The sequence below is a fragment of the Acipenser ruthenus genome, chromosome 45 (assembly GCF_902713425.1).
Source record: "Acipenser ruthenus chromosome 45, fAciRut3.2 maternal haplotype, whole genome shotgun sequence".
Classification (NCBI taxonomy): Eukaryota; Metazoa; Chordata; class Actinopteri; order Acipenseriformes; family Acipenseridae; genus Acipenser; species Acipenser ruthenus.
In genome coordinates this window covers 7194107-7221870 of record NC_081233.1, presented here as the reverse complement: position 1 = coordinate 7221870, position 27764 = coordinate 7194107, and the positions used below count along the sequence as shown (strand labels likewise).

General features: G+C 38.9%; 1 protein-coding gene across 1 annotated transcript; it reads left to right on the top strand.

Moving 5' to 3' along the window:
- Positions 1–31: 31 nt before the first annotated feature.
- Positions 32–25802, top strand: LOC117401137 (dynactin subunit 2). The gene is made up of 14 exons (XM_059013459.1): positions 32–304; positions 2114–2182; positions 11954–12050; positions 12661–12722; positions 13877–13975; positions 15921–16081; positions 16439–16583; positions 17308–17373; positions 19373–19411; positions 19671–19748; positions 20513–20584; positions 21886–21988; positions 23037–23128; positions 23915–25802. The coding sequence occupies exons 1-14, from the start codon at positions 269–271 to the stop codon at positions 23999–24001; spliced, it is 1206 nt and encodes a 401-aa protein (XP_058869442.1). The 5' UTR covers positions 32–268; the 3' UTR covers positions 24002–25802.
- The last annotated feature ends 1962 nt before the right edge of the window (positions 25803–27764 follow it).

The window sequence follows — 27764 nt, the reverse complement described above, 5'->3', positions numbered from 1 at the left end:
ATTCCTCTCGCCATTACCTCACCCCAATGACATCACCCACCCTGCCTGACAGACCACGCGAGATTACCGGCTTCTCGATTTCTGACACCCGTAGCAACTGTCAAAATCTGCGTAAAAAATTGCCATTCATAAATTAATGAAAAACTGACAATTGAATTCCTATACAGGGAGTCGAAGTTTTAATAAAGAACGGGCAAAGGTTGTAAAAAGAACCGTTATAGCATCATCCCCCGCCATCTTCCTCTCCAGCGCTGCGGCTTCAACAACAATGGCGGACCCTAAATATGCCAACCTACCAGGCATTGTAAGTACAATTAAAAACAATACGTTTGATTTATTCTCCAAATGTTTCGTGGGAAGGGTGCTTTATTATATTCAGACGGAGGTACCTGGCAAAATCGTTACGTCCATAAAGAAAGCCTCGCTTCTAAAATGGCATTGACCTCGCTTGCCGAGAATAATCGAGTTGGTGTGCTGTGCAAGTCACTGCTATATTTTAAACACCCCGCAATGCAATAAATACGGGTAAGCTGTGATAGATATACGTGTCATTACATAAGCTATTTCATGATTGAAATCTATGGAGGTTTATCTGTTCGTATTGGGATTCTACATGTGGACGGGAAGGTCCATTATAATTGTAAACAGTGGATTTGTTTACCAGTTGGGATGTAGCTGTATTGTTTTTTTATAGTTTGTAGTATAGCGCAAACCCACGCATTGCATTCACCTTGTTATATATGTGTATTTTGTGTATCATGTACAAAAGGAGATTGTATTCATAATCGGTTTCTGCTAGGAGTTTTATAGGGTGTGTTTGTTCTGGGCGTTGGCTAGTGAACTGCAGGGTTTAATGACACTAGCATTATATTTATAGGAGACTTCCTTCTGCCTCAGCCTGCTTCCTGCATTGCCTACCTGAACCGATGAGAGTACACCTGGCCAAATACATTAAAATGTATTGGTCTGTGAAATCAGAATTCAGTATACAGTACAGTTTATCCAATTGCCAAGTCGCACAGCATAAGACCAGGGAATGTTTGGCTTACTTTCAAAATCTGACTGTTCTTCTAATCTCCGAATCATGTAAACGGTGACACCTGTTTTTTTTTTTTTTTAATTTTCAATTAACGGTTAGACTTTTGAAGACGTGAAGCTAGTGTTTGTGTATCATAGTCAATCTGATAAAACATGATTAACTCTTCAGATCCGTTAAGCAAGACCAAAACAATACACCACAGTCATGTCAATCAGACTTTTTCCACTTGTGTTTTATTTTTCCCTGGACAATTTCCTCTTAACTTTACAACTGTAAATTAATGGGTTCCTGTGCCCTGCTTTGAACTCTTCCTAAAGTCTTTTGTTTTGTATACTTACTGTAATCTCTGTTTTTGCTCATATCTGTAATGTGATACTTTGTAATGTGATATCTTGTAACAATTGTAAGTCACCCTGGATAAGGGCGTCTGCTAAGAAATACATAAACATCATCATCATCATCATCATCATCATCATAATAATAATACTTCTTTCCCAGTGCTGTGAGATTGCCTAAGACTGATTAATAGATGATGGGTGACTGGAACAATATCTAAACAGTCTCATGACTGCTATTAAACAGAACTACACAATAGGAATTTGCTTCCAGCATTCGGTTCTCTGCAATTCAGCATCTGTTCGGCCTCTGTGCACAAAAGTTCTGTTTGTTTTGAAATACAGAGAAGAAATAACAAGTCAACAATTACAATATCCCTTTGGGCTGCAGTCATGTCTTTAAAGCAACAAAAAAAAAAATAGCAACTTGGGACGTCACCTATTAAGTAGCTTTAACAGTTGCTTGAAAGTTCCTAGTCTTTATTTGTCAGTGCTTTCTGGAAGTACGGTTGTTACAACTGTTAACAAATCTGGCTATGCACACAGCACCTACCATGATAGTCAGCTTGTATTTAGTTGCCAGTGAAACCAGTATCTTTACATGGTATGATTCAGTACGTGATGGGTGTTTGATTTTTAGTAATCAGCTGAATTGAAAATGATGCAGCAATCTATTGCTTTCTGTATTCGGTGCATGATCCTTTGTAACTAAACAAGCTATTTTTCATTGTGGTTTCAGGCCACCAACGAACCTGACATCTATGAGACAAACGAACTGCCTGAGGATGACCAAGCACAGTTTGAGTCGGTAAGTCTGAATAGAATACCCTTTGTTACACAGACTCCAGTTTCTGGTCAATATATTGCAATCTGCGCTCCTATAAAGTTGCTCTTGGAAATTCAAAGGTTAAAAAATATATATTTTTAATATTACAAATGATGCCGGTAAATACAGTGGTATGCTTACTTGTAAAGATAGCAGGATTTTCACACCAACCAGTCCTGTACCTAATTCCCCAACCCTGACTTGAGTGTGTCATTTTTTTTTGTAAAACATTCATTTAATTATATTTTGGCCTTAAGTCAGAACACATATATCATATTTCTCATGTATAGAACACTAGCTTATTTTAGAACACCCACTTCCACATGGAAATCTTGTCTCTTTAGTCGTGCGACTGTAGTGCTGCACAAACCGATTACTCTGATTGCGCTCTCCACACAAACCAGGCGCCAACAATCAGGTGGGGGTCACTGGTGTTTATCAGGCTGATTTACCATTTCAAGTGAAGAAACAGCTGCTGGGATTGGTGATCGCTGCTTTTCTTAGGCTGTGGAGAACAGCGATCCACACAAACCCAAGCAGCTATTTCTTCACTGGTGAAATAGCCCAGTCAGCACCAACGACCCTCACCTGTGGAGAGCTTGAACCGAGTAATTCAGTAATAATCATCGGTTTGTGCAGAAGTATGCGACTGGTTGCCAGAGTTTCATTTTTCTCAAGTCTAGCTGGCCATGTCTCATTACCGTCACACTGGTCACAAAGTATGAACCTCGCTCTTCAGAGGCCTGCAGTGTTGAAAGATTGATAGATTTTCCAGTTAACATTTCAAACCCTGTTTAAATATATCTGAGGCCTCCTCCCAAACTTGATATTAATTACAAAATAAGTAATTGACTCTAAACTATAACCCTGATTTACAGTCAACCCACCTTAAATAGTTGCAACAGCCACCAAAGATCTAATAAGAAAGGTCATAAATGCTTTTTTGTTTGGTTCCGGGGGGAAAAAAAGGCGGCATTTTAGCTAAAACTTAGTAAATCTATCCCAAAGCATTTGGAGTGCAGCGCTCAGGTCTCTAAACAGCTGATACTGTGAAATTGTCCAAGGACCCTGGAAATATATTGCTTTGATATATCGCTGAACTATAAGGTTGGGTGGAAAGCCAACTGGAACAGGCACCAGGAAAAAGAAAGAAAATAATATCATGAAACGTTCGCTAGAAACATTGCAGAATCGAGAGGTTGGACAATACATCAGAAAGACCTGTCATAACACTGTTAATAGGGTGTAGGGCTCTGATTCATCACGACGAGGCAGTCTGCAAGGTGTTTCAATGCTGCTGGAGGGATACGAAGTTGGAATGGAAATCTGTTGCTCAGTGCCGGCAGTCTTTCATCAAAGTGTGGTGATCTTCTGTATTGCAGTGCAGTGTTTAACATTATTAAAGCATTTGTGTCAAGCAGAGTGCATGGAATCAGTCATGTCAGCAACAGTCCTTTTATTAAAACTGTGTTTCCATTTCTTTGTCCAACCCCTCTACCTCATTATTTTACTCACAGGTAAGTTGAGTGTGAGAATAATCAAAAGCTGTGATTATAGTCAGTTTTCAAATCCAAAATGATCACATGGGGCCAATTGCAGCGTACCAAATTGAGTCCACTTGCTGTGTCTAACTTGTGGATTAAGCAGGTTTAGTCCACTTGATTGGAATAAAGTTAGTACACCTTCTCATCCCGATTGCAGCGCACCAGAAGTTAATCATCACAGGTAGATCAACTGCTAAATCAGACTAAACAAGATCGCGATTGCAGCATCGTACCAAAATCAGATGCGTGATGATCCTGGTCAAGTGGATTAATTTAGTGCTGTGAAGGAATAGTACGTTTGCTTGTCCTAAGCATTTACTGCTAAAAATGTTTTGCAGAGACAGCTGCATTTTTCCTCTAAAAACTATATGAACATAATTTAGATATTTTATTCAACATCATGTAGTCAAAGAAACTACAAAATGATATCGCAGAAGTCTACCGGAAACCTAGAACAGTAGTACAGTGTTTCATGTTAGATTTCGAAATGTCACATTTAATTCAATTTGTCAGTTTTTTTTTGTTAAGTATATGGGAAAACTACAAAGCGGTATGTAATTTAATATATTAACGTAACATTTTTTAGCAGGTTTCATTTTTATGAAGCAAAATGTGTTAATTCTATGGGGTGATGCAAAGCTTTTGTCCATAGCTGTAGGTTAGTCCCCATTATCGGTCTGTCTTGTTCTGATCAGTTAAACCGATTCCTGGGATGATCTGTTTGGTACACTGCAATCAGGATTAGGTTAGTACAGATCAGCAGGATTTTCTAGTCGGTTGATGCGACTGAATCACTGGTACGCTGCAGTTGACCCAGTATGTTTAAGAATACTTCAGTGTTTTGTCTTTTTATATTTATATTTTCATATTTATTTGCTTGACTTCTTGTAATTAGAAACATAAGAAGGTGCAATTAAAAAAAAAAAAAAAAGTCATTCTCGTGTTGCTTTTCTTACTGTTTCTGCACTTCACTGAATCCGTTTGCTGTTTGGTTTTTATTTCATTTTAATGTGTTTATGTGTTGTGCCCTGACTTAATGATTCAGAGCCTTCTTAATGTGGCAGCTATGTACTGGGGTGTGAATTCAGTGCCTTTTGGAGGGTGCCTAGCAAGTTTTTGGCACTTGATAAATCTCTCTTAACATCATTAGATACTAGGGGGTGGAAGGAAAAGTACTCTGTTAAAATTTTGAAGTTCTTTAGCCATAGACGGATGAATAATTGCATCTTAAAACGTTTCAGGCAGCCGTCAATAAAAAATACATGGGATTAAGTTAAGCCTTCCAGTTGGTTTTATAACATTACTGTTGCACCTGGGAGGAAATGACTTTGATACATTGGTGCAATAGCATGCAACTTAAATAACAGTAAATGTGGTTCTACCGCAGCTCCTAAAAGTGATAATCAGTGCTTTAAGATGATTTTATTTTAGCTCAAGAAACATTATTTTACTGGGGTGGAAGATCGTGTTGGTTGTTTGCTTGATTTAGAGATATTTCATTTACAAACTACAGGTATAGTTTCTTTTTCCTTGCAGAAAGCCTATCCGTTTTTGTTAGCCAGACACATCAAGGATGTTCTTGGACCCTTGTTATACATGTAATCTACAGTAAGGGGGGGATTGTCTGGCACCTTTCCTTCAATGCCAGTATTGTTCCTGTTTTTGGAATGCCATTCGTTCAAAATTACATACGTTCAGTAAATGTAATTGTTTTTTCAAATGCACACTAAACTAGCATTTTCCCCTAATGCTCCCACCCCTGTTTTGACTACCTTGCCTGGATGCTAGTTTGTGCAAGTAAGACTCTCTCTTTTTTTTTAATGCTTAAATACTGGATGTGTTGTTATTTTTGTTTGCAATTTAATTTTGCATGAAGAAATCAGCTTGCAGTGGTGTGATCAACAGATTATTATTTTATTTTCTTTTATCTCATAGTTTTTCTTTTCTTTTTAATCTTTTTTTTGCCTGTAGACCAGCCTGTCAGTGGGTCCAAGATTAGCCTTTTGCCTCGGTTACGGTGTAAGGGGTTTTAGCTCTCTTTTTAGTGTTTCGTTTTATTCTAATAAGTTTTCTTCACTCAGCGTTGTTTAGTTTCCCCTATACAGCCTGCGCTGAAAATAAATCCATTGAACACATGTGGTGCAATCCTGTTGCAGTCGAATTGCCTGGCAGATCGATGCACAAACTGAAGGAAACCTTTGTCCATCACAGACAGCATATAAGGGGGACTCTAAATCTTACTGACCAATGTGGAAGAGATGGCTCTGCTCTAAAGTGACCTTCAGAGATGTTTTAAATGAAAAATGAAATGACCATTTAAAGTGATTTTTTTTTTAGATCATGTACAATTTCCTAATAGGCAATTTCTTACCTGTTTAATTGTCTGTTATGTATGTTGTGAGGTGGGGAAGCGTATTGCTGTTGCACTGCATGCTGAAGTCCATAGGTGAAGATTTGTGCACTGAGCCTTGTGCAACAGTGATGTGCTTCCCCCACCCCACATCCCCACAATCAGTCTTGAGGAGTCTTCTCAGAGTTTTTTGATGGAATAGTTAGAAAGCATTTCAAATAATGATCTAAGCTCCAACAACTGATAACCGTACACACATAATACTGTATTACAGGTAAAGAAAATACATGAGGAAGATGTAGACTTTAATATGGGGGGTTATGAAATGGGGTTAAGAAGCGCCTGTATAGAAAAACCTCCAGTACTACATCCTTAAATGTGTAATGTTTAAATTAATACCAAAATGGCAGATCTAGCTAGGTATCACCATTATCCTAACAAGGTACGATCAGGTGGCTACTGGCTAGCTATATTCTAACACAACTATAATGCTTTCGTCCCTATTAAAACTTGTCTACTACTCAGATCTTTAAACCAGAGTGCATTTTCGCTCCCAAGACTTTTGCTTGAAATAACTAATCCTGTTTTTTTTTTCTTCCCTTTGACATGGTTTGTGAAGATTATCTCGTCACAGTTTATCCCCTTTAACATGACTACTTACATAAAGGGTAGAGGAACAAATCCTTTCTGCTTGCCTTCCCAGGATTAATGTATTGTATTAAAGCAATGTGTGACGCTAGCCGATTGTTGTGCTGTACTTGCAGCTGACAGCTCATTTTGTGCGCTGCATTTGTGCAAAACCACATGTTAATATAATCTCTGTCTCTTTTTTCTTTCTTTCTTGCACTCTTTCTCTAACTCTGACTCTCTCCTTTTTTGGAAACTCAAGGAGCTGGTAAGGAGTCTATCTATCTCACCCCCCCATCCTCCCCGCTAATGTGTGCGTGCTGTGATTTGATCCTGGTCCACCCCTTTTGTCTTTTCCAGAAGCTATTATTTGCATACAGATTTTCAATACACCTCCTATATTGTCAAAGCATTTTTGCTTGTCAGATTTTGTAATCCCTATGGCAGTTTGTAGGGTTTGGAGTGGATTCCCTTTATAAAACCAATTCCAATTCCCTTTTAATCAATTCCGAGTTCCAAGAATGAATTTGAAGGACTTGGAATTGGAATTGATCAAAAGGGAATTGGAATTAGAAATTGATTTTAAAAAGGAATTGGAATTGAAAAAAGGGAACTGACCCCAGCCCTGGCAGTTTGCAATACATCCATACAGATAACCAAGACTGCTATATCTGCATGTTTTTTTGCATTTAGCTTTGCATGAGTCCTTTTAAAGAGAATTATTTTAAATGATTACATTTTTTTGAAATTTAAAATCGTACTGTTACCTTGCTTGAACTTTTTTAATTTTGCTTACAAATGCAGCAACACTTAATCGATTTAATAGAAATAATCTTTTGCATGGATCAATATGAAAATGTACATAAACGGATCAATCAAAAAAAAAAAAAAAATTGTACAGAGAGAGTTGGCAAAGACAAAAGAGTCTTTCTTCCCTCTTAAATCAATGATCAGTAAAATATTACTCAATGTGTAGCATTAACTTTACTCCATTCTTTGCTTTTTGGTCCAAAACATCCTTTGTCACCCAGTTCTAGAATATTAGTAAGTTTAAAACAGATGCCATTGTAAAATCTTCTGCATTGTAACACTTTGTTTCTGTCCTAACAGATAGATTTGTTAGAAACCTAAAACCTATTATTAATACCATAGTTGCAAATTAACTAAATCTAGGAAAAAACATATTAATAATTTTTAATAAGTATATAAAAAAAGATTGCATTGTGCAGGTTTGTGTGAGCCTCTGGTTTGTTGTGATAGAAGATGGTTTGCATGTTGTCAAGGTGTTTATAACCTATACCACTGCAGCCACAGAGCGATATTAAGCAGGCTTCAAGTAAAGGAGGAAGCTTGTGTCCCTTGAGCTAAAACTATCTGTAGGGAATGTAAACAAACTGGACTGTCAACAGTCTGGTTCCTGATGAAGTTGGGTTCACAGAATGCTAGTGCACAAATCAAATGAATTCTGTTTGTGTGTACAACTGAACGTGACTGTGTGGCGCTTTCATTTAAATAATCAAAAAAGGCAACCATACGTTGAAAGCATCACCATACCATTACTTTACTGCAGTCAAAATAGTCAAATTGTTTGAGACAGTGAAGGTGAGGTGGCTAGCAGTCTAACTCCCTAACCCAGAGCTGTCCTTTGGTTAAAAGAGACACGCCAATGTCTTTTCAAACCAAAATCAAAAGCAGGGGTAGGAATAAGACTCCTAGTGCATAGCAGTTTCACCCATTCCCGGTTTTAATACAAGCTGGATTAGCCACAGTATGTAACAAGCTGTTGTGCGTCTTATTAAACTCATAGTAAAACCAGGAATGGGTCATACTGCTATGCAATGGGAGTCTTGCATACATCCTTGAAAAGATACATACTGTGTTGCTTAGTATAGTTAGTTTTTAAAAAGTTGAAAAGAAAAAGTTAAAAGTAAAAAAAAATCATTTGTAAAGCCAGCAGGTTACAGATTCCAATTCTGTTCCAATTTTACAGTAGAAGCATTCCGAGGTTCTTTAAATGTGTATCTCTCAAAGACCAGTTCCAATCTGCTGAGGAAAAGGAGTCTGCAATGATTATTGGCCTGTCCTACCTCCACGCTGTTTGGGATTGATTGGTCAGTAGTAGCAGTAGAGAATATGGCAGGCTTTGAATCTCAGTGCATTTTCACTGTAGGGAGCTAGGTGGTGCACTGGGATAATGCAGTCCGAATTCACCGGTCAATTCATGTTCATCCTTGAAGCAAAATGATTTGGTGGTCTAGCCCTTAGTGAACAGTAGTGTAATACAACACAGAGGGTCAACTACACAATTGGGCTCAATTAGCAGAGGTCCAATAAGCATCATATTTCCCTAATATCTAATATCAGACAGAGAATAATCAATGTATTGAACACGTTTATTATTCAAGCATCATGCTATTGTAATACATGCAGTGCAAAAACTGTTTTTAAAAAGCAAGAATCAGAAATAAATATGCATGTGCATCTTATTCTGCTGAAGTTCCCTGAGGAAAATATATATATATATATATATATATATTATTTACAGTAAGTAGACCTTGAGAGAAATGTCAATGTTCTTAAAATGCAATCGCCCAGAGCAAATGGATTTGCTTTTTAGATGAGATTGAAGCTCAGGGAAGACTGTTGGTTGAAGTGCAAGCTCTGGTTTGAAATCCAGACTATGTAACAATGACCTATAATTTAGTACTGCCAATAGCTGCACGAGGTAAAACATCTAGTAACAGCCTCAGGAATAGAGCTTTGGTTGAGATTTAGAAACTGTCACGTCCGTGTACCCTTTCACTCGTCATCAAATTGAGCTGCTTTATTATTCTTTAGTTCAAACTCTAAACCATTACTACTTTTTCGCCTTCTTGTTTTAGACAACAGATTCTTGACAGTCCAGTTTGTTTACATTCCCGTGAAACCGGCTTTCCTTGCGTTGTGTAAGTCAAATCCAGGCAAGCTCTGTTCTAGCACAGGAATCAGGAAACAGTGTTTTTGTTATACTAACCACATTTTACAGGAATTTGAAATATACAATTCATAAGTGTGTCAGCTATTTCAGAAAAGTATCTTCAATGGTTGGATCACACAACAATTTTAATACTGAAAGTTAATTTTGCAGCTTCGGAGCCTCCTTGTTTGCTCTGTTTTCAAGATGTGTAAAAATCATACATCTGTGTAACTTTTCAGTTCAAGTGGAACTTAGACTTGAGAAGATTAACGACGAACCTGCTCCATAAGGCATGCTACGTTTTTTATTCAGTAAACTGCTGCGTTCTGTTTTGTGTTTGCGTCAATAGAAACGATTCATAATTTAATAAATAATGAAACATCAGTGACCCTCCTTCTGCATCTTGAATCTGTCTGATTTGTTCTTTTTGCACCTGGAAGATGAAAAAAATGAAATCCAAAATCAGTTTTGCAAAATGCTGATTTCTATGATCATACAGTGAAACCCGATGATTTCAAATCAGACTTGAAGTTGTGTATGTACCAGGGTGGAAGTAAGACTCCCATGGCTTGGCAGTTCTATTAAATTCTAAGATTGATTACTGAGCGTGTTACCTTCAATTAAGCTTGGAATGGATCAAACTGCAAATCTTCTTTCCATCCCTGATTAATTTATATGCATCTGCTTCCTCCTAACCTTCAGGTGTTTAAACTATTGCCAGTCTTCCTGCATCTTGTTCATTTTTATATATTACACTAAGGGATCTTTTAAAAAAGAGGTTGATGTTACTTGAACAGAATTAATGAAATATTGGTCGCTTTGCTTTGCCTTGATGGACATGAAGCATAACAGAACACTGCGACCAATATAAATAATGCCGTTGACTCAGCGTTGATTTGTTGACCCCCCTATTTAACATCACTATATTCAATACAAATACAGCGCTAAAGCAGGTAAGCAAATCGTAGGATGGCACTATTTAGGTCTGTCACTGTTTTAAATGGTTAAAAAAAGACCCTGCGGTGTCTTTCTTATAATCTCATTAAATTACTTCACATTCGGGTTATATTTTTGTAAGATTGGCCCAGCGCAGATGTTAAAGATTTCTTCTGTCTAGTTTTCTAGACATCTGCTCTTCTATGTAACAATCAGGTAAAGCAGAGAAAAGTACTTGGTAGTATCTTCAAATTGGTCATGAAGGAATGATCTTGGATATCGCTCAGCAGCCTGAAGATTAAACCGCTCTCAAATTCACTTTTATTCTAAAACAACAACCACAATGATAATATTACAGCACAAGGAATAAACAAAAATTACTGGGCTAATGATATACAAGTACAGGTGTTCTGTTATGCTTTTATTCACTCAAGGTTATTGTAAGTCAAATTCATTATTTTTTTTTTTTTTTTTTAAAAGCAGCACCAAATCTTGGCTGGAGCAATTTTTTAAACATCTGTACACTGAGAGGGAACAGCTCGCTAGACTTTATTGGGTTTAGTGTATCTGCCATTGTAAATTGTGTAGCAGTTTGCCCTTTACAGTACTATATTAAGTTAAACAGTAGTTAAAGTCTTTTAATTTACAGTTTTATTTTTTTAACTTCTGCACCTAACCAACAGACTAGACTGCCTCCCTCCCAGCCTCTCTGCTCAAACCACTCGGCCACACTACCTCCCTCCCAGCCCCTCCGCTCAAACCACTAGGCCACACTGCCTTTCTCCCAGCCCTCGGCTCAAACCACTAAGCCACACTGCCTCCTTCCCAGTCAGTCATCTCAAACCACTAGGCCACTCTGCCTCCTTCCCAGTCACTCATCTCAAACCACTAGGCACTGCCTTCCTCCCAGCCCCAGCTCAAACCATTAGGCCACTACCTCCTTCCCAGTCAGTCATCTCAAACCACTAGGCGCTGCCTCCTCCCAGCCCCTCCACTCAAACCACTAAGCCACACTGCCTCCTTCCCAGTCAGTCATCTCAAACCACTAGGCCACACTGCCTCCTTCCCAGTCAGTCATCTCAAACCACTAGGCGCTGCCTCCTCCCAGCCCCTCCACTCAAACCACTAGGCACTGCCTCCTCCCAGCCCCTCCACTCAAACCACTAGGCCACACTGCCTCCTTCACAGTCCCTCAGCTCCATGGAATTGAGGAGACTGTTTGCACTGTATGTAAACTGCTGTACAATGTAGTTTTCTTATGGGGAGCCCTGGATGGCGATGGAATGGGATCCATTCTTGTGTATTGATCTTTTGCTCATTTTTTCCCCATCTGTTTGCAGGAAGAGCTGTGCAGTGAAAGTGTGGAGCGGATAGTTGTCAATCCCAATGCTGCTTACGACAAATTTAAGGACAAAAGAGTCAGCACCAAGGGACTTGGTAGGTTTGAAACACATGCATTGCGTGTTTTATTATTATTATTTATTTCTTAGCAGATAGTTGGAGTGGTCTTGTTCTCATGCTGCATCTAGAGCTAGGCAAGTGCAGTGTAACTGTTGGAGGTGCCCAAGGTGAAATTAATCCATAAATGATTAAGAGATTGCGTCAGTCCGCAGAAAATGAATGCTGGGCCACCCAGCTTTTAATAACAGCAACGTCGCAAACTGCTATACAATAAATAAATAAATAAATAAATAGAGTGAACAAGGCAAATTACAACAAGCTGACTTTTGGATACAGGGTTTTGGAAGGTCTGTTAAACTAGAAACTGCTGTAGAAACCAATCGAAGTATCCTCCGAGTTCTCTCTTAATTATCTTTATTTATTATAAGTAGTTGTAAAGTTTGATTTTATGTTGGCTCCTTTTAATGGTCATTTAGTTCATAGAGCATAGCACTGCCTTGTGGTTAAATACTGTTCTTGTCCTTTTATTTAATTTTCTTCTGTTATGTTCAGAGGGTTCTTGCTTTGTCTATTTGATTTTACTTGGAATTGAAAGTACCTGCTGCAATATTGCTTCTAGCCGTTACATTATTTATTCTCTTTCTAGACTTTTCAGATCGCATCAGCACATCGAGAAGAATCGGCTACGAGTCCGGAGAGTATGAAATAGTACGTATGGAAGAACATTTTGAAGTGTTTAAAGAGACAGGTTAAGTATTTGCGTGGGTTTTCTCAGTCATGAATGCTTAAGACTGGACCTAGGAGATCATATAAATGGTCCAGAACCTGACTCCTGTGCTACACTGTTTGCAATGTGCAGTAACAGTAGATTTCAAAAGGGTATAAAAGCAGACTAAAGTATAGAGTGGAAATTCAATACCTAACCTTGGTTTCTGACAGCGGTCAGTATTAGGTGTCTTAATAAGATTTTTATGAGCGTTCCAGGAATCATTCTCAGGATTTGAGTGCTGCAGTCTACCATGCGCCTAAACGTTGCACTGCAGAGTTTATTTTAAGACTGCACATTCCCCTGCTACCTCTGCTGTGTATAGTACACACCACGCTCCGACATGCTTGGCTGCACTCTCGAGACATGAGCGATTTCTGTACTACCCTCAAGCTCCTTTTAACGTCTCTGTATCCATTAGACAGGATGGGTTATCAAAGTGGCTTTACCTTTTTATCTGCAGCACAGGAATGCCGTGGAAGCACCTGTACAGTCGTGTGCAAATTTATCAGAACACCCCATTGCTTCTGTGGTTTTTGATTTGCTGTGCATATGAAATCAAACCACTGGAACTGAAAATCTTGGAAAATTGTCCGCTTTTCCAAGATTCTATGTTTTACATATATGAAGAGAACTGCTTCTCCAATTATGATGAAACTGGGTTCGGACATTCTTGCACAAGTTAGCATCAGAATCTGTGGATAAAAGTAGGACTGTCTTTTTGTGTACGCATCCAGTTGTGCTGAACCTTGTATTGATCATATCAAAGTCTTATTACTAATCATATTAAAGTAATAAAAATGGTACACTTTTATACCAGCAATCATTCCCTATAGCTTTCACATGCTTCTCGATTGCAAATGCAGAACTGTGCATACTATATCTAATCAGATACTGCTGTGTGATTATAACACCACTATGGTGAACTGTTTTCCCAAGGCAATGAGAACTGCATGCTGTAATTCAAATCTCAACATCCCTCTTTCCATTGGGAACAATATAAGCATTGTAAAGAGAACCAGAAGAGGGTGTCTAGCTGCCTGGGCAGCATGTGTCTCAGAAGGCTGGGCAGGGTAACCTGTTGTGTCTGTTTCAGCTCGCGGAGGGCTGTGGAGTGAAGGAGACCCCGCAGCAGAAGTACCAGCGGCTGCTCAATGAGATTCAGGAGCTGACGGAAGAGGTGGAGCAGATCAAGGTAAACCCGCAGATCTACGGAGGTCAGAGGAAATGGGGAATCTGTAGTGATCAAGGGTTTATACAATGGCCTCCTATTCATTTCAATGGACTATGTGATGTGTGGCAGACCAGTGCCTTGCAAAGCACAAGCTCAAACTGAATGTACAGTGTTTTAACCCTCTTGCTAGCCTTTTATTGAACGCTTTCCAAATGTATAGGATTTAAAAGACTAAAAACTGATCTGATATCTTTTAGTTTTAGTTTATTTTAAGCAATAAAGTTATAAAGACATTAATGAATTCAACTGTTCAGTGGGAAGGCTGTGTATTGACTAAATGGGTCGGTGTACTCGGATCAATATTGCCTGCCTCCCGCAGATAAGAGAATTTTGGCCTTTACAGAATTGACACTTTCTCTAGACTGCTAATGAGCTTTTAACAGTGCTCTCCCTGCAGAGAAAGGGCTACAGAGAGAGGTCTAAGTTAGCTGCAGTAGTAGTAGTAATCGTAGCAGTAGTGTTACTTTAAGATTTCCAAATTGCTAGAAACTGGAAAACTACCAAGACTTTATTTAGCATCTAATAACTATAGCGGTGCCTGATATTGGTACAGTGATGGTGGCCTCTTTCAGTGTGCAATAAGTGATTAAGTAGAGCGTTGGGCACATAGCTAGATGTCAGCGATAGAAATAGTAATAATTCTTATGTAGTGCCATCAACATTTCTGTATCACCGTAAATGGTGTACAATTCGAGATGGAAATTAACCAAAATCATTAATAATAATAATAATAATAATAATAATAATAATAATAATAAATACAAATTATGTTATTTACGATAGTAGAAAATATAAATAGGTTATCTGAAATGTTAAAAATAGCGAGATCAGGTGACTGCTTCAGTGCTGTTCACACACAGCATTTCTTAGTGGTCTGTCTGTAACAAAGCACTGTGTGCAGATCAGCGGTTTGTCAGAATGTGAGAATGGCAATGAACCTGGAGCTTTTGAGCACAGTAATCCACCCTCTGCATTTGCCTTGTTGCTCTGCTTGTCCGGGGATGGGGGATTTTGCGTTGTATTAAGCAGAGATAATATTGTTGCCGCTGCCTTTGAGCGTAACTGAAAGAGCTTCTTGCAGAATTGTCTTACCTTGCAAAGCTCTCAAAGTACTTTTCTCATCCGACAGAGAAAAAGCGGATCACTTACTTTGTGTTTTAGCAAAGCTTTTGTGTGTAAGGGATGTCAATTGCGGTGGAAACCGACTAGAGGTTTAATATACCAATTTCAAACGGATTTCATCTTTTTTTTTTATTTTTATTTTTTTTTAATTCCGCTGGAGTGGGAAGCCAATCTTTATCTTTCAGTACGACAGGCTTCAGTGGGGGTTCAATGATTCTAACTGCCATCATTGTTTCCGACGTAAACGCTGAGCCACTGTCAGAACTGGTTAAGCCAGGTGAGAGAATAGCTGGGCTGGTATTTCTTCTTTAGTTCAAGTGATTTTCTTTGACTTGTAACTAGCAGTTGTGATCATTTTGTGAAACGGATGGCTTAGAATGAAACAGAAAAGTGACAAATCAGTGTCTTTACCTGTACTGAGTAAAGCTGTAGTTTAGCTGTAGAAGCCTCTAATGGACATTGGAACAAATCCCTGATCCATAGGGTTTGAAAAATCAACACAAATGTTCGCTTTGGGTATTGCTGAACACACTATGTGGAGAGATAGGAAATATCATCATATAATGTGGCTGATCTGTAGCTCCTCGGAGGCCCGACACGCTACTTTTCCACTGCATTTAGTTACTAGTTCATAAACTACAGCGTGCCTTAAAGATTGGAGCTAACCTTGTCTGTTATGCACTGCTATTTCTTCATGTTTTACATGGCTTTGCTTCATCTTTTAACTTTATCATTACGTCCTGCAGCTTGCACCAACCTTTGTGCTTGTTTGTAACTCTTCCAGACGACCACGAAGGAGTCCTCCACTGAAGAGAAGCTGACCCCGGTGGCTCTCGCCAAGCACGCTGCCTTGCTGAAGCAGCAGCTGGTCTCCTCGCACCTGGAGAAGGTGTTGGGGCCCGACGCAGCCATCAACCTCACCGACCCGGATGGGGCTCTGGCAAAGTGAGCGGGCTTTCATTGTTCAGGACTATATCCGGTTATGAGCAGCACAAACCGATTTATTCAATTATTCACATTCAGCCAGCCGCAGAAATCAGGTCAGTGGTGTTGATCAGGCTAATTTACCATTCAGTCAAACAACAGAAACAGCTGCTTGGATTTGTGATGATTGCTGCTTTTCTTAGGCTGTGGAGAACAGCGATCCACACAAGCCCACACAGCTGTTTCTTCACTTGTTTCGCTTTGAATGGTAAGTTAGCCCAATCGGCACCAATGGTCCTCACCTGCGGAGAGCTTGATTCAATACTGCTCTGAAATCCAAATCCTATTCTGATCTATATCACGTGTAATCCCTTGCAGACGCCTGCTCATCCAACTGGAAGCTGCACAGAGCCATAAAGGGAAGCAGACAGAGGGGAAGGGACCAGCCAAGAGTACCGAGGACACGGTGATCTACGAACTGCGTAGTCGGCCGGAGCAAAACAAATTCTCTGAGACCGCCAAGGTGAGACAGAGAGGCAACCTCCTTACCTCCCCAGTGAGCGACAGTGTACTGTTCAGCAGAAACAATCAAGTTTATTAACGCAGCTTAATTAGGCTTCTAACAAGTTATACCTTCAAATGTATGAGTGAGTGTTTTGAAGCTACCAAGTTCAGGGTGAGTCATCACGCCAAGTTGCTGACCAACCCAAAAATAGCAGGGCGAGTAAACATTGTATTCACTCCCCAGTCTCTGGTGTAATGTGTGGTGCTGCACAGGAGACATATTATTATTACACTGCCTAGATTGCAGGAGCAGATTTAATACACAGTTGTTTAGCTTGCTATAGGCATTTGATTGTGGTAAGTTCTATTATATGCAGTGTAACCCTGTGGGCAGTGGGTTTTTATAAATCAATACATATTACTGCATTTGAGAAACCTTTCACCTGCCTTCAAGTACAGGCACACAGCATTGTTTATGTGTGTCTTTAAGCTTAAACTGAGGACCCCTTAGCCCTAAAATTGCTATATAATACCAAATGTGATTATTTAGAAATACTTAAAAAAAGACTTAATAAACTGGCCGTTTGAACTAGAAACCTTTTTTAATGAATTTACCGAGTTTCTTTTAGTATTTCTGAATGCAGCACTATTGTTTTACGGTGCAGGTGTGATTTATTTATCTGTATGTCTGCTGTGCCTCTGATAGCACTGCTGAATGCTTGGGTGTTTTTCATTGACTGTAGATTGCGGAGCTGGAGAAGAGACTAGCTGAACTGGAGACCGCTGTGGGCACCGGACCCGAGCGACTGGTAAACCTGGTTATATAATCAGCAACTCGAGACAAAATCAATGGCAAATGTGTATATAGGGATGAAAGCAGACCTCCTGTTCTCACACACATTATTTTTCCATCAATATCGGTTTGGCCACTAGAGGGCTGTTCAGTAGTCAGGATTTAAGTAGAAAACCATGCAGCTCAACAGTGGTGCATGAATTATGAATCACCCTGTGCAACATCTCGTCTGGCATTTCTGATAAAATGCTCACATGAAAACAAACAGGTGCTACGATCGCTGGCATTTTACTGTTAACACCACATATCACAGTAGTCAGATTCTTTGACTGAAGTGATTTTGCACATGAAAGAAATAGAGGCAACCAATACTAACAGTTATGCCAAGGATGTCTGTCTTATGGACACCCTGTATAAGGCCAAGATAACAAAACCAGTGATTTAAGGCACTGATCATTTAGTTTAGTACAAGTATGTGTTATATGTTGCCGGTGTTTCTAAACACATTTTGTCCAACTGCGGAACATGACTTAAAAAGAAAGTGAAAGGTTAATTAACCCTGTTAAAATGAGAAAAGCTACTTTATTTGTGTAACTAGATTCCGTTTCTTGTACACATTTTTTTTGGTTTTTCCCTGACCAGCAAAACATATGCATATGAATAATTCTAACTTGCGAGGCTGGATTTAAAAAAATAATTTGTGGTGGATAAATGGGGTGGCTAAGCACTGTGTCAGACGTGATACAGAAATGGGCATTACAGGGTTCAATAAAGAAGATCCGGTTCTGGGGTAGATGCAGCTCAGTAAAGATCAGATAAACCTTCAACTGATTTTAAAACTGATATGCTAGATTGATTTACAGTCTTATCAAGAAGAAAAACAAACAACACATGCTTTTAAAAATGTGCTTGTGTTATAAATGGTGGCAATCTCAAGGTAGTCGTGCCATTAAAAATGCATTTGTTGTCTTTATTCAAATGATTTCAAATGAACATCCCCTAATGTATAAAATAGAGAATGAATGTGAGAATTTCTCTAATGCATAACATAGAAATGACTTGAATTACATCAATTTGGTGTCTGTTGTAATTTATTAGTTTACTGTTTGTGGGTAAACAATCATACTTACAGAATTTATACATCAATCATTATTCTATACATCAAACATGTATTTTAATAATAGATTTTAAGACAATAGATATGTTTTCATAGTCTAAACAAGATCTTAATACTTAACTTATAAACCTTCATCAACATTGGGCTCCATAAATAATCAGAATTAAGGGTGTATTTCAATTCTCTGGTGTTTCTAGTATAAAAATAGATTCAATGTCCTCTCTCTGCTCGTATAGTGATAATAAATACAAAATATTAGAACATAAAGCTCTGATTTATATAAAGCAAGGTGGTTCAATGATAAACAGTCCCACAGGGGCATTGTAAAGTCTGCTCTGGAAAGAACCGTAGTAACCCTCACATTATAATGAATGCTGTGACAAGTGCAACCCGCTGCTCCATTGAGTTGCTCTGGGATTCCAAATCCTGTTATCCTGCAATAAAATATATTGACGTCACGGCACAGACAGAAATGTAAATACGATGTAACGGTCAATGTAAATGAACAATTGCTTATGATGCTGCCCTCTGCTGACAAAACAAGGCAGGTCGGCAACATTTTAAACAGAAGAACAGTAAATCCGTTATGAGGAGATTTCACAGAATAAGAGGTTTCATCCAGGACTATAAAATATAAAAACCTAAAGAAACGTAGTAAGTTCTTGACAAATGTTTTGACTGGTGGTCTTTTTTTCAATGTCTTGCACCAGAAATATATTGCTTTTCAGCTCCCAACACTGTCAGAAACACAGAAGTGACGGTTTAAGTTTACAAAAAGGCTCATACAGGCTGGTTTCACAGACCTTGATTAGCACCAAAACAATGTGAAACCAGCCGATAGTGTTATAACTTTTAATCCTGGGCAGTTATTAAGGGTATTTGTTCTGTTGTTTTACAGACCCCTCTTACTTCTGCTGTCCAGGGTTCCAGTCTTGTGGTGAGTACAGCTACAATAACATCTTCATTAATCATAGGAGCCATGCTCTAGCATAAAACACATTGTTAATGAATAGAGTCAAACAGTTTAAATAGGGGTTCAACGTGAAGACCAGGAAGATATTCACTAATATGGTGAGCCTTGCACCCACTGTCCTATTAAAAATGTTTCCTTTGAGAGATGGTGTGTGCGGATCAGTGATCCTCACTAGCAGTTCTTTCAGATTACATTCACAGTGTTTCTCCCCCCCTCTCCGCAGAACACCATTGAGGTGCTGCAAGCCAAAGTGAACGCCTTGGACGCTGCAACACTGGATCAGGTAGAAGCCAGGCTTCAGGTAAATGAAACTTTTAGTTTTGAAATACTAGACTGGGCGTTTCATCCAGTTATTATTCATGATGCATTTCATTTACTGCAGTAGAGAAATGCATTCGTTTAATTTGAGCTGCAGTTATTATTTCTTTATTCACGGACTCCACAGCTAGAAAAAAACTGACATTGAATTCGAAATAATAAAATAGACTGAGTAATCTGTTTTATTATAATGTTAGAACTGTGCAATGCGAAGAAGAAAAAAAAAAATCCATGATAAACAGAAATAATTATACAGACTTTAAAAGCACTAACTGAATATTGACCCAACCCTGAACAAGAGAACGTGCAGTGTGATGTCATTATTCTTACTTGTGGATAAAGACATATATATATATATAATTTACCCAATCTTTGTAGATGTTATAATTACTTGTACAGCATAACCTTAAAATCAATAAAACAATGTTGAAAAATAATGTTACATTAGAACGTGTCACATCTGATCCTGTAAGATACGATCCCCTCTGTTAACCAATAGACCTCTGGCATGAGTCATTTACACATGCTGCTACCAACTGAATGGTACTGATGGAAAGTGATCAATGCACATTTTATTATGGGTCTCAAACAGTACATTCAATTCTTAACAGGACAGAATGGACTGAGTTGCAGATTTTAAAAGACACACTGATATACCTGACATTGTTGATGTACAGTGCCCCAAAAGCTAATAAATAACTATAATGTAGTATAATCTCAGGGAAATGTTCATTTTCTGTTCCTCAGAGTGTCCTTGGAAAGATGAATGAAATCGCCAAGCATAAGGCAGCCATTGAAGATGCAGAGACGCAGAACAAGGTAGATATGGAGCTGAAATTCTTCCCACCTGCAGATCTAAGACTATTTATAGTGCTAAGAAATAAATAGTAATAATCATTTGTAGTATACAGGGGTTTTTTTTTTTTTTTGCAGACTGCATCTGGGTCGCATTTAAATGCAGAGAAACCACTTTGATCCAAAGTAAAATTTGTTCATAAAAATGATCATATTATCAAATTGTTACTGCAATTTTGTAAGTATGCAGCTTCAAGTTACATGTTGTTAGCTGTTGTATTTGCAATCGTTCTAAGTGTTTCCTATTGCAACTTTATCTTATGTTATAGATCTGTTAAGGTGCTTTGCCTATGACCTGGTAGACATATGTAGGCTAGTACAGCCAAAGTGTCTTTATATTAGTAAGCGCTAGCGCCATCTAGTGGACTGCAGCTTATTGGCATGAAAACAAAAGCCTGTTTCCTTCAATGTTTCTTATAAAAAATGCAGGTCAGGTTTCATGTATTACATTTCAGATTGCTGTGCGGAGTTATATGGATAACGCGAGACAGCTTGGAGTGAAAATTGCGCTGTCTGTTTCTTAAATAGAGGGGTAGCTGCTTTTTATTCACCAGAGTGTCTTGATGTATATTAGTAAGAGGCACTACTAATATAAATCAAAATCTTTGCAGCTCCTATTAGTCATATTCAAAATATATATATCAGGTAAAGATTTCACCCATTAAATGCATTGTGTCCAGCATCTGATTAGAAGGAATTGCTTATTAGGGTGTGTAATGTGGGCCATGAGCACTCTTTTATATAAATGGAGATGGATATCATTTAAATGCAGCTGCAACAACATTTTCAAACCTAAAACACTCCTGTGCGTTAAGATGTTGGGTTTGAATGATGCAAATGAATTGGTATGCTGATCCAAACACTGTTGTAGGTTACATTTATAAAATGACTGTCGCAAACTCAATTTCCAATGAATCTGACATTCCTATGGTGGTCTACTTGATTCAGAATCCTGTGGCCATTGTGTTATCAATAACAGGGATGGAAACAAGACTCCTATTGCATGGCAGTTTTCCCCATTCCAGGTTTTAATATGTGCCACAGTCGTATTATGGTAAATGAGTACTGGTAGTGGATCAAACTGCTATGCAATGGGAGTCTTATTTCCATCCCTGTCTAACACTATGAATCTTATTTGAAATGAACTGGTAAGTTACTGCTATACATTTTGTAAGGTGTTACAGTGTTGTTGATGCAGCAACGCAGCGTCTCACCAATGAGTGCTCAGATCGGAGACAACACTGTGCTGTGTCCTCTGCTCCCAGGTCTCCCAGCTGTACGAAGTCATTCAGAAGTGGGACTCCATGGCCACCACCTTGCCTCAGACTGTACAGAGGCTAGTCGCAGTGAAGGAGCTCCATGAACAAGGTTGGCTCAGCTCTCTGTACGGAGATGCAGGATCTGGCACTTATTTCATTTTTCTTAAGCATTTCTAAATGGTTTTATTACGAGCAGAACATGTAACATATCAAGCCGAGTCAGTCCTGATTGTTGTTGGGCAGCAGTGTCTGCTAACAGTTTAAGTAAGCCACTGCCTGCCAATTTCTATTGAATATTTCAACATCTAATTTTATGCAAAGAAAAACATAGTTGCTGAACAAAATTTGTATATTGGACTACCATTATATTTATAACTATGGTACCTGCACATTATATACTTTTTTTTATGATATAATGAAACTGAAAGAGAAAGAACACTCTCACAAGTGTGTTGAGTTTGTGTGGATGCATGAAACTGTGTTTGTTGCAAGAAATTAAGTCGACACATTCATCAGCACGTTCTGTGTTCCTGTCAGCCATGACTGGCTACTTGTAACCCTGAAAGGCTTGTTCTGTAAGAACGGTGTGTTATGTTGAAATCGCCCTGGGTACAACACAGTGTTCTCTAAAATGTAGCAGTCCTAAAGAGTTTTACAAAAACGCTCTCTGTGCCTCCAAAGTTTTGGGCTATAATTTTTTTTAAATTCTTGAGCAGGCGGTGTAGCAAAACTTGCCGAATAAAATGACTAATTTTCACACGGAATAAATCTCTAATGTTAATTGGCTTATACAGACCAGCTGCACAGCTCAATCTAATCATTAGACAGGCAATTGCATGTTACTGCAGTGATTTGATAAGGCAGATTTAATTATTTTTATATACATGTTTTAGATATGATTAACGATATTGCAGCTGTTTAAATATAATGTCAATATACCACTGTATTCACATTCTTAACAGCATATCATAGAGCATGTTTGCATTCAGAACCCACTGATCCCCACAATGGTTGACAAAGTCTTTTTAAATAACATTTTTGTTCAGCTGACCGTGCTTAAAAGGGGCAGTATGAAATACATATATAACAGCTGACTCCTATTCCTTTACAACTGTAATAAATAAAGACATGGCCTCCTTTTCACTGTTCCTTTCCAGCCATGCAGTTTGGACAGCTGCTGACCCATCTAGACACGACCCAGCAGATGATTAAGAACTCCCTGAAGGACAACTCGACTCTCCTCACACAGGTAGTGCTGCGCCGCTGCCCCTGTGCAAAGAGAAGGATGTTTTATACCTGCTGCAAACCATGACCGTGCACTGCAGGGTCTGCTCACCACTAGCGACAGCTGATAATATAACAGACAGAAGCCACAGTATGTAACTTGGCTAATGGGGTTGATCAGTTCTGATGTGCAGCTATGGCCAAAAGCTTCTGTGTCAATCCTAAAATTCTAGGTGATGCAAAACTTTTGGTCATAGCTGAATAACAAACTTAGTTAAATCAACCTATACTCTACCAGGATAAGTCACAATTTATTCGTGCATTTTACAGTACCACCTGGATTGCAGCTACCACTTCTTTTCAGTCGTGGCATAACCACGGATAGGTGGTTAACCATTTCAGTCCTGAATAATTTTTGTCGAGCTGAACAATAAACTCCTTTATTAAGTATACCATGAGAACAGGACTAAAAATTGAACATACATTTCAACACGACCTCAGACTGGAACCTAGGAGTCCAGTGAGGTTCCAACGTGATTTCCAATGGCATGTGTAGACAAGGCAAGGTCCTGCCAGGACAGAAATGTTAATGCAATTCAGGGTGATTTACCCAGCGCAGTAAAATGCGCTAAATAGTTTCAAAACGTATGACAGTTTTTAAAGATATGGATTGAAAGAACTGCAAAACAATTAGAATGATGTTGACAATATCAAAGGATACAGCAATGCATTTGCTCCGATCCCCACTCAGTGTTCCTACGTGTTTATTGAAGAGCTGAAAAACCTCATTGTATCCATGATTCTGTTACAGGTACAGCAGACGATGAATGAAAACTTGATGTCTGTAAAAGACAACTTCGGAGCCTTGGACGCTAGAATGAAGAAACTCAGCAAATAAAAACGAACCTTTTGAAATGTTTGCAAAAAACAAACAAGAGACCAAAAAACTAAAGGGAGATGACGACCCACTGCTCCCAAACCCCCCTTATTGCCGCTTAAGGAAATGAATAATAGAGTACAATATATTCTACACTAATATGCCTTTTTATTTAAAACAAATACATGAAACAAATGCAATTCTGTTCTGCTAATTTCGTAACGCAAAGATGAAGCTGATGTCGTTTTCTCAGCTTGAAATGGTCTGCTAGTCGGAGCTGGAAATTTCAATGTAATTACTATGATAGGTGTTCCCTAAGAACCTCGCAGTACAGAGACTTGGTAACAAAGGGGTTCAAATTGTTTAGGAGATACAGTTGTTAATATTTATGCATGATTTTCTTTACCGCTGAGACCTCGCTCAAACTCCCCAACCAAGGAAACCAGAGCTTTGAGATCTGGGTAGAAAGCCGAATGATTTAAAAGTTTAAACAGTAGAAAGAGAAGGGATTTCTTTTAGCATGTTAGCCTGGCCTAACCTGATCTGGCCTCCTTTAAACTGACTCAATAAAGAGCCAGGCTGTCCGCAAATGCACAATGATCAAAAGCAGTTGCGTTCTGCTGGTTTCTGAGGCCAGCTGAGGGATGTATTGTTGATTAAACTGTATTACTGATTCATGGTAGACTGCTGAAAATTAGTTAGCAGATCACATCTTCTGAGATATGCCACAAATTGATTTATTTTTAGCTCAAAACTTCTGTACGCAGGCTGTTGAGAGGCCATTGTAGATAATAACTATTGTGGAGAATTGGCATTGCGTCCTTTTAGAACTAGTGCAGGGGATCTTAATCTTCAAAGACCCCTAACAGTCCAAGTTGGTGATTCAGACGATTCTGCATGTTTCATTGTTCAAATCACTGTTATACTTAAATTCTTTAATTGTCTTTTTAAATGCATAGGAAAGCAGATAAGTGGCACCTGGCTTAAACAACGTGCATTATCAGGTGGTGTTTATAGGTTGGCAAACAGACAGCTTTAGCCTCCAATGCCACTCTTCAAGTACCTCTCACACAAGATCTCAGCAGATCAGGGCTTCAGGGAGAGCGAGATAGTACAGCACTGCATTTCAGAGCCCGATGAACACTTCAGACAGCCCTTTTGCTTACGGTTTATAGAAAGGAGATTCAGGCGAGTGAATGGGAAGATGCTGAGAGACAACTCATTCGAAGTGTAATGCATAGTCATTTTAAGGGACTTGACAGTCTGTTTTGTGAATTTTATTTTTTTCCCCCCAGCAGTACGGTTTCTATTTCTATCCAGTTATTCTAATAGAATCCAGGGAGAGCAGAACTTTGTCAAGCATTTGGATCCCTAAAGATACAGTTCAATCACTGGATCATAACCCTGTACTGTCCAAACATTTATGAAATGAGAAAAGCTGCAACACATCATGTACTGCATGTGTAACATTATAATACAGAGGGGTGGCGGGATCATATGTGATACAGAAATGGACATTACAGGGTTGAATAAACATGACACAGTTAAATCGATCAATAGTAAAAAAAAAAAAGTGTAATCCTGGATAGACTGAGAGAGAAACACAGCAGACAGGAGCGATGCTGGACCCCTCCAAGGCATTCATATTTCTCGCCTGGAGAAACCGACAGCTTGTAAATATGCACCTAAACTCTTTGATGACCGGTTAAATTCAGCGTTGGTATTATACATGTCAAACCTGGCCCTGTGCTGGGCACCAGATGGCCTCTACTTCACTGTACTGGACAACTGTTTGAACGTAATTAAATATGATTGTGCATTACATGACTAAAGTGTGCATTTATTAGATAATTAGATAATTAGGCGACATTGGTTTGAATTCTGTACTCTGTGGAGATAAAGGGTACAATCATTTAACTTTAATGAAACCGTGATTATGGAGTTCTGACAGAGATTATGAAGTAAACTTAATGTCAGCTATTATATTTAAACCACCTATTCAGTGACACCAAAAAAAACAACATTCAGGCAGTTATCTGAAATTTGAATAACCACAGTTTTATACTCGCAGTTTTAACATACAATATGGTGATGAAAGCAGAAAGACAGCTGCACAGCAATAACATCGGCGGTGCCAATGAGAGATAAGAGTATGGATTTCAGCACCTGCTTCCTTTTGACTGGGGTAAAGCTGATTTATCTAGCTAAAGGTTAGCTGGAAGCAGCTCACAGATTAATGACCCCACATATTTTCATATCGGCAGCATGATTCAATAATATTTGTCAAGTGGGATCCTATTACCCGAGGCACAGGAAGTGAAACATGAGTGTTGTAATAATAATAATAATAATGGACTGTTGAGTTTAACTTAATTAACCCTTTTAATATTTAGATAATACTTGCGAAGTACAAAACTTGATCTATCAAGAACATGCCTCTATATGCAGTTACTAATGTTTATAGTGTATATAAATTAGGGTTGGAACAATAATCAATTGTGATATTGTGAATCATTTGTCTATTTTCTGTACTAAAGAGTTACTGATAATTGTATTATCGTTGGTAATGTGTTTGACAGTCAACCCTAAAACCGATCAGCGTCACTGCTACCACAATGTTTTGTTCCTCTCTCTTCCTGTAGACAATCCTGAAAGAGATGCTGGGAAAGGGTGCCATGCAATTAAACTGGGTGTCGGAAAATTGCTTGAATTCAGTCCCCCCCCCCCCCCCCCTGTGGGAGAGAACAGCAAGATGGCTTTATTTTAAAAAGCCAACCTAGGAAAAAAAACACGATTAACATCTAAAGATTGGTTTCTGCCTGCGGGTGAAATGTGAAAAGGCTCTGTTTGTCTTGAACTGATAGCAACGGGAGGAGAGGGGGCGAGGAGGGAATAAGACAGGCAGGCAGGCAGATTTGGAAACAAATGATTTACTCTGCTGCCTGGAGTGTTTGCGAGTTTCTGCTGCTGCGGAAACAACACAAAAACCACAGAGCACTGAAACCAGACAGATGGAGGCAACAGAAAAAAGGAAACAGGATAGCAGGACTAGACCCGCCACGAACATGCAGGTTCAACCCACAGCTGCTGGACTGGAGTGAGATCCGGGGGATGGCCGTGGTTGAAATTTCAATTTTCTTAGATTTTTTTTTTCCTGTCCCCTTACCTTTCTATGATTCTTGCAATCATTTTCATCGGTTCTTACTGCAACGACTACATATTGTATTTTTTATTTTTTACGTGCAAGGTGTTTTGTCTGAGTTCAGGAGCTTCTCTTCTGTTCTAGCTGCCTGCCACTGACATGTTACTACGCAGGCTAGATCAGGCAAAGTGTCTTTATCAGTAAGCGCCATCTAGTGCACAGTAGTGTATTGCCAGCAAAACAAAAGAAACGATCACTTGATGGCGCTGGCTCTTCTCTATAAAGCCACTCTTGGCAGTGTTGGGCTATATAATTACTATGGTAAGCAACTAGAACTGAACAGCAGCTCCTGAACTGAGATGAAAGCACCTTCATTTAAAAAAAATTACGGAAAGTCTTAGAAGGCATTTGAGTAATTGCCAAACAACCCATTCAGAATGATCACAATCATCATGCTCTGCATGAAATCCACTGTTAGGACTTTTGTCTGACTTTCAGTTCAGAGACAATATGAAGAGCTTTCTTCAGTTAGAACCAGTTATCCATTGAGACCATTTCACTCGCTGCCTTTGCTAGTTGAAACAGGGATCGTTCCTGACATGCCCTGCTGTCTATATTGCTTTTGTTCTGCACCCAGTTTTT

Bases quoted from the DNA above. Each gene is read 5' to 3' on its own strand.
- LOC117401137 (XM_059013459.1), top strand. From the start codon at position 269: ATGGCGGACCCTAAATATGCCAACCTACCAGGCATT. The intron at 21,989-23,036 runs GTTGGCTCAGCT...GTTCCTTTCCAG, and splicing joins GAAGGAGCTCCATGAACAAG to CCATGCAGTTTGGACAGCTG. The intron at 23,129-23,914 runs GTAGTGCTGCGC...ATTCTGTTACAG, and splicing joins ACTCGACTCTCCTCACACAG to GTACAGCAGACGATGAATGA.